We start from the raw sequence: 7,107 nt of genomic DNA on the forward strand, positions 1-7,107 counted from the left end.
TAAGGGGGTGTCAGGGGTCTAATCAAAAAAGGTTTTGCGTCGTCGTTCCTGATACTCATGATCTTTGGTGTGCTTTGTGTCGATTGGTATGGGTTGTGACTTTCGGCGGAAGAAGTTGTGTCGTTTGGGATTCATGCTTATAAATGCAGATTCGTGAAGGGTTTGCGTTTGTTAGCTCATTTGTGAGAATTTCGTAATCAGAGACTTGCATGCGTTAGATCTGTTCGACTAGTTCCTTGTTTCTACCGACATCTTTCAAAAAAGGTATGTCTAGTAGTAGTGATACTGTGTCATTATCTTCTTCTAGTAGTGGGAGTGTGGAATCCGGGAGGGGTGTAGGTAGGTGTGTTAAGGAGGAGAGTACTAGTTCGGTGGCTGTAGTGGGAAGAATTCCAATGGAGATAGTGATTAAGGTGAGGGAAGACCTTCTTAAAGAAATAGTAGAGAGTAACTGGCCGACCAAGGCCTGTTATTACCAGGTAGCGGCTGATGTTCGTAACCAGTCGTCCTTGTTCTGGTGGTCCCGTCTGCTAAATTCTTGGTTGAACTGTACCCCTGTCATCACGAAAGGCGTGGATCGTGGTATTGTGTCGCTGGAGCGGGTGAGTGCTGTTAAGCGCGTCTGTCATAGCCAAGAAGGGGCTGCCGAGAAGTTCTTTTATATGTACATATGTCATTTCTCTTAGTTACATGTGAGGTTGTCATTGGATGACTTCACCATGGGGGTTCTCCGTCAGCTTAATGTGGCACCTACCCAGTTACAACCGAATAGTTGGGCATACTTGCAGGCCTTTCGTGTTTTGTGCCAGTCATTGTATCTACGGCCTTCTCCTCATGCGTTTCTATATTTTTATGACACGAGACCACGACAACCGACTACGTGGTTGTCCTTGGTGAGCCGACCGAGCATTAGCAGACTGGACGCGTTTTCACAATCCTTCAAGCATTTCAAGGATGGCTATTTCAAGGTTGTGGTGAAGGGGGAGGGCAAGTCACATTTTCTTAATGTTGATGGAAGTACAAAATTTCCGTTTAGTTGGACGGGCAACCCTTCTCGATATAAGGATATGGGTACCGACGAGTTGTCGACGGCGGATAGGGAGGTGGTGGAGGTCCTGATGAAGTTTTCTGATAAACTGCCCACTAAGGGCTTAATTAGGGTTTATGATTCGGTTCACCCGATTATTGATATTGAAGGTATCTGTTTATGACTTAAATTGTCTTGATGTTTCTAAGTTAAACTAACCAGAACTTGGTGTATTTGTGCAGGACACATGGCTCAGGCTGGGAAGAAGAATTTGACGTTTTTTCAAACACTAAGGAAGGAGAGGGTCGTGAAGGCCAAAACAGTTGGGAACACTGAGGTTCCAAACTTACAAGAGTCGTTGGTTGAGGTGCACGTACATGGCAACACCAAGAGGAAGGCCGAGTTATCGGCTAGGCCTGGTAAGGGCAAGGACGTAAAAAAGGTGAGGGCGACTTTGCTTGGGCAGGGGTCATCGAGTGGGGCTAAAGGACCAGAAGCAGGTCTGATAGAGTTGCCGGAGACGGCCATTAGGAAGGACATTAATATCAACCTGCCGGAGATAGTGATTAATTTTTTCGATAGTATGGAGTCGGATCACCTAGTGAGGACAATGGTGGAGTTTGGGAGCAAGGCGTTAATTTTGAGTCGTCGGGTTGGTTCATTGTATCGTTGGGAAGTGAAGGAGGGGAACCGAGAATAGGTGGGAGAGTTACAGGAAAAGGTTGACAAGTTCGCGGAGGAAAGGGCTGCATGGAAGAAGGAGAGGGAAGGTTGGGAGGAAGAGAAGAAGAGGTTGGGAACCTGGAAGGTTTGTTGTCTAGATTCGGAGAGTAAACTTAATGGAAGGATAGCGAACCTGGAGGCGAATTATGATGAACTAATGGAAAAATATGAAGGCGTAGAACTGGAGCTTGATGACCTGAAAGGGTGCATTATCCAAGAGCACATAGATTTGATGTTAACAAGGATGTGGTGGATGGACAACTTGTTAATGAGGCTGAGAGCAGCCCCGAGGAGGAGGTAGAGAAGGAAGCGACGAGGGAGGACAAGGATGCGGAAGTTGCTGTGGAAGGAGATGACAACAAGGTGGCATAGGACTTTTATTGTATTATGATGTTAAACTGTTCATGAATTCTAAGTTTGTAATAATTCGTACACTATTTTACCTTGCTTTTAATATGATGAATGTTTTATGTATCCGATGTTGTCTATTCGATGTTGATAACTTTATATGATGTTTGGCGAATGCGATTTTTATTGAGGGTCTTCGACCCAGGCCGTTTGCTTGTGGTAAAAGTGGAAATTTAAACGAACTAATATTAAGGTAAGGGTGTTCGACCTAGGCCGCTTACTTGTGGTAAGGGTGGGGAACTTAAACGAATTAATGTTAGGGGTGTTCGACCTAGGCCGCTTACTTGTGGTAAGGGTGGGGAACTTGAGCGAGTTAATATTAAGGGTGTTCGACCCAGGCTGCTTACTTGTGGTAAAGGTGAGGAACTTAAGCGAGTTAATATTAGGGTTGTTCGACCCAGGCCGCTTACATGTGGTAAGGGTGGGGAACTTAAACGAATTAATGTTAGGCGTGTTCGACCATGGCCGCTTACTTGTGGTAAGGATGGGGAACTTGAGCAAGTTAATATTATGGGTGTTTGACCCAGACCGCTTACTTGTGGTAAGGGTGGGAAACTTAAGCGAATTAATATTAGGGGTGTTCGATCCAGGCTGCTTACTTGTGGTAAAGGTGGGGAACTTAAGCGAGCTAATATTAGGGGTGTTCGACCCAGGCTGCTTACATGTGGTAAGGGTGGGCAACTTAAACGAATTAATGTTAGGCGTGTTCGACCCAGGCTGCTTACTTGTGGTAAGGGTGGGGAACTTGAGCGAGTTAATATTCGGCTTGGTTGTTGGATGTCCTGAAGGCGAAGTGGAGGGATTTTTCGATGAGGATATCGTTGGGGCCTTCTAACACAATATCGACACCTGCCCCCTTTGGATTCGAAGAACCATCAACATAAAGTGTCCATTGGTCCTCAGCGAGTGTTTGTTGGAGATCGTAACGGATGTATAAAGTCCAGGAGGCATCTAGCTTTGATGGGGCCATGAGGTTCGTAACGGATGTTGAACTCGGACAACTCAATGGCCCAAGACGACATTCGTCCCACAAGGTCTGGTTTTTGCAGTACCTTCTGTATTGGGTAATCAGTTTTGGCGATGATGTTGTGATTTTGGAAGTATGGGCATAAGCGGCGGGCTGCTGTACCAGGGATAGAGCCAATTTTCCCACCATCTGGTATCTGGTTTCGGGGTCTTGGAGGGTTATGCTAACGAAGTGAATAGGGTGTTGGGTGCCGCCTATATCTTGAACCAGCACAGCGTTGACGGTGTGATCTGTGCTCGTGATATAGACCAATAGAGGTTGATGAGTATCCGGTTTGTGGAGGATAGGTGGTGAGGTGAGGATGGCTTTTAGCTTTTGAAAAATTTGTTCACAATCATCATTCCACGTGAACTTGGCAGATTTTTTTAGCAGTTGGATGATGGATTGGGTTTGTTCGGATAGTTTGGAAAGGAAACGAGAAATGGCTGTGAGGCAACCTATGAGGCGTTGTACTTCTTTGATGCTGGTGGAGCTTCGCATCTCAATGATCGCGTTGCACTTTTCAGGGTTAGCCTCTATGCTACGCTGGGTCAGCATGAATCCAAGGAACTTGCCATGGTTGACACCGAAAACGCATTTATCGGGATTGAGGCGGAGGCTGTATTGCTTTAATGCAGAGAAGACTGCTGATAGGTCCTGAGCGTGCTGGTGATGGCTGGGGGATTTGACAACCATGTCGTCAACGTACACTTCGACACATTTGCCCATTATGTGGCTGAAGACTTTATCCATCAATCGTTTGTAGGTTGCTCCTGCATTTTTAAGACCGAACGACATGACTTTGTAGAAGTAATTGGCGTCGTCTGTGATGAAAACAGTTTTGTTCATGTCGGATGCGGCCATGGGAATTTTGTTGTATCCGGAGTATGCATCAAGAAAGTTGAGGACCTTGTTACCGACGGCACCGTCGACGAGTCAGTCAATATTGGGTAATGGGTAGGCGTCTCTAGGACAGGCTTTGTTAACATCGGTATAATCAACACACATTCGCCACTTGCCATTGGCTTTCTTGACTAGGACCACGTTAGAGAGCCAAGTGGTATAGTGGGCTTCTTCGATAAACCCCGCGCTCAGCAATTTATCGGCCTCGGCCATCGCCGCTAGGCGTCGCTCCTCACCAAGTTTGCATTTTTTCTGGGAGACATATTGGGCCTCCTTGTAAATGGATAACTTATGGGATGCCACTTGAGGGTCAACTCCAGGTAAGTCAGCAGCTGACCAAGCGAAGAGGTCCGAGTTGTGGAAAATGGTGGGTGTTATGATGTCGCGCTGTTCAGACTCGAGCTCAGTATCGAGTTTGATGGTACAGCCACTAGGGAGCTCTAGGGGGTGGTTTCTTCAATAGGTTCAAGGCGGACATCCTGGCCCACTCTGGGGTCTAAATCGTGACCAGACAAAGCGATCTCAGAGTCGGGTGGTCGCTCTATGTGATTAGTTTGCAGGATGGGGAGCTATGGGCGTAGGCTGGCCATGTAGCATTCGCGTGCAAGGCGTTGGTCGCCATGGATGGTAAGGATGTCGCCCGATGGGGAGGGGAACTTCATGGCCAGATGAGGTGTGGAGACAACAGCACTGAGGGTGTTGAGTGAAGGGCGGCCTAGGAGGACATTATAGGATGTAGGCGCATCGACGATGACGAAGCGGATAGGAATGGTCTTGGTTTGGGCTACGTCACGGAAGACGGTATGGAGGTCAATGTAGTCGCGGATGGAAACTTTTTCCCCAGAAAAGCCATAAATTGGTTCATCATATGGGACCATAGCAGTGTTTAGGAGTTGAAGTTTCTGGTATGTTGCCCAGTAAAGGATGTCAACAGAGCTGCCTTGGTCGACGAGGACTTTTTTGACTACATAATTTTCTATTTCAACGATGATGACCATAGGCTCATCTTGCTAGTGATCAAGGCCGTGGAAGTCATCGTTCGTAAATGTTATGGGAGGCATGTGGTGTCTATGATTGGATATGGCGGAGGTGTCTCTTTCTGGTGGAAGAGGTAACGGAGAAGGTGTTGATAGTGTCGCGTAGGGGAGGGTCGCAGGGGTAACATCGGTGCGAGCCGGTTGGGGGTCATGGTTTGTGGGTTGGTTTGGGCATTTATCGTGGCGAGAGTCACGGGGGGGGGGGGCGTCGGTGGCCGGGACGAGGAGGATGATGGGATTGAGAAGAGTGGTCTTCTCTACGGACAAAGTGGCGAAAGTGGCAAGCACACACCGGTTCTTCAATTTTATCCTGGAGTGCTTTACAGTCCTCTGTAGTATGGCCATGGTTGCGGTGATAGCGGCAGTATTTAGTCATGTCTGCGTTGGGGGGAGTTGTCGTCTTGCGTGGTGGTGGGATGAGGTCGGCCTGTAAAGCCTCGTCAAGGAGGCGAGATTTGGGAACATTTAGGGGAGCGTATCTGGTGAAACGGGGTTGTCGGGGTTCTCGTGGTCTTGGATCAGGACAAGGGGTTGTGGGGTGGGGTTGGCGGTAGAGGGTGCATAATCATTGCAAAATTTTGTATGGAGGGTTTGTATTTCCTCCATACGGACGTAATCGGTGGTACGCAGCTTCAACTCGTTCATAGAGGCAAGTGGGTGGAGGTAGACGTTGTTGGCGAAGGGGCCGGGTTGAAGGGTGAGGGCCATGCACTAGAGTATCATCTCTTGATTGAGGTGTGGGGTGCGAAGGGCAACCTTGCTGAAGCGATCGATAAATGCCCGGAGCATCTCGCCTTGTTCTTGCTTGACGCCGAGGAGTGATATTGTAGTAGTTTGGTGCAGGCGGCTGCCAGCGAAGTGAGTGGTAAACATGTGTGAGAGGGTGCCGAAGTTGTCGATAGAGTATGGTGGGAGGGTCGTGAACCATTCGAGGGTGGGGCCTTTGAGGGTGGTAGGAAAGGCTTTGCAAAAGACCGCGTCATGGGAAGTGTAAAGGGCGACGTGGGTGATGTAGACTTTGAGGTGTTCGTCGGGGTCGGTTTTCACCAATGTAACGCTCCAGTGTGAAGGGTTCCCACTAGGTGGGGAGGGGGTGTTGGCAATGAAGTCGGTGAAAGGGTGACGACGTCTGGATAGGCGGGATGGAAGCGGGTGAGGAGGTCTAGGATGGTGGATGAGGGTGGGAAAAGTGGAGGTGAAGTTGTAAGGGGGGTGTGGGTAGTAGGGAGGTTGTGAGGGTTGTAGGGTGGGATATGAGTAGTATGTAGGGTGGTGGTCATGTTGTAGGGGTCATGAGTGGTGGGGAGGGTGGCGGCGAGAGTGGGAGCCGCAGTATGTCCTGGGAGGGTGGAGTGGAAGTGAGTAGGATGGGCTGAGAGGATGGGAGTTTGTTGGGTGGTGGTGAATGTGTGCGGGGTAGGATTGTACTCTCTTTCCACTTCAGTAGGCTGGAAAGCCGGGGACCCTCCAACTTCAGATGTTTCCTTGGCCTTTCCCTTTTAAGTGGGATCGGCTTCGATCTTTCGCCTTAGGCGAGAATTTTCCTATCGTAGTGTTTCCATCTCATCAGCGCTACGCTTCTTCAAGTCAGCCAGCTCCTGTTGCATCTTGGCTTGACCGTCTAGGATGGCAGCCAGATCCGGAGTGATGTTGGCAGGTCCTGAGGGGCCAACTTCAACTTGCTTGTTAACTCCCGCTCTACTGCGGGTAGAAACCATGTTCGGAGAAAGCGGGTGGTAAAGTACTATCTCGTGCCCCACAGTGGGCGCCAATTGTTCCTGTAGAGAACAAATAACATAAGTTAGACACAAGTATCACCTTACCCATATGGTCTACCATCTCCTCAGTAGGCCTCTCCCCGGTTGACATATGTCTACTTGGACCCGGGAGGGGTTACCTGCAAAAGGGACTCCGAAGCTCAAGTCAGCAAAATCTCTTAGAAAGTCAAATTATGTGATTAGGGAAGTAATGAATGTGTACCTTTAATTCGTGAGGTCCATGCA

At 48.7% G+C, this 7,107-nt stretch overlaps 1 protein-coding gene across 1 annotated transcript; it reads right to left on the minus strand.

Annotated features, from left to right (window-relative positions):
* Positions 1-4,100: 4,100 nt before the first annotated feature.
* On the minus strand, positions 4,101-5,065 carry LOC114170300. The gene is made up of 2 exons (XM_028055781.1): positions 4,725-5,065; positions 4,101-4,521 (listed from the first exon to the last, which is right to left on the minus strand). The coding sequence occupies exons 1-2, from the start codon at positions 5,063-5,065 to the stop codon at positions 4,101-4,103; spliced, it is 762 nt and encodes a 253-aa protein (XP_027911582.1).
* Positions 5,066-7,107: the final 2,042 nt, after the last annotated feature.

This window comes from Vigna unguiculata, chromosome 11, assembly GCF_004118075.2.
Source record: "Vigna unguiculata cultivar IT97K-499-35 chromosome 11, ASM411807v1, whole genome shotgun sequence".
Lineage (NCBI taxonomy): Eukaryota > Viridiplantae > Streptophyta > Magnoliopsida > Fabales > Fabaceae > Vigna > Vigna unguiculata.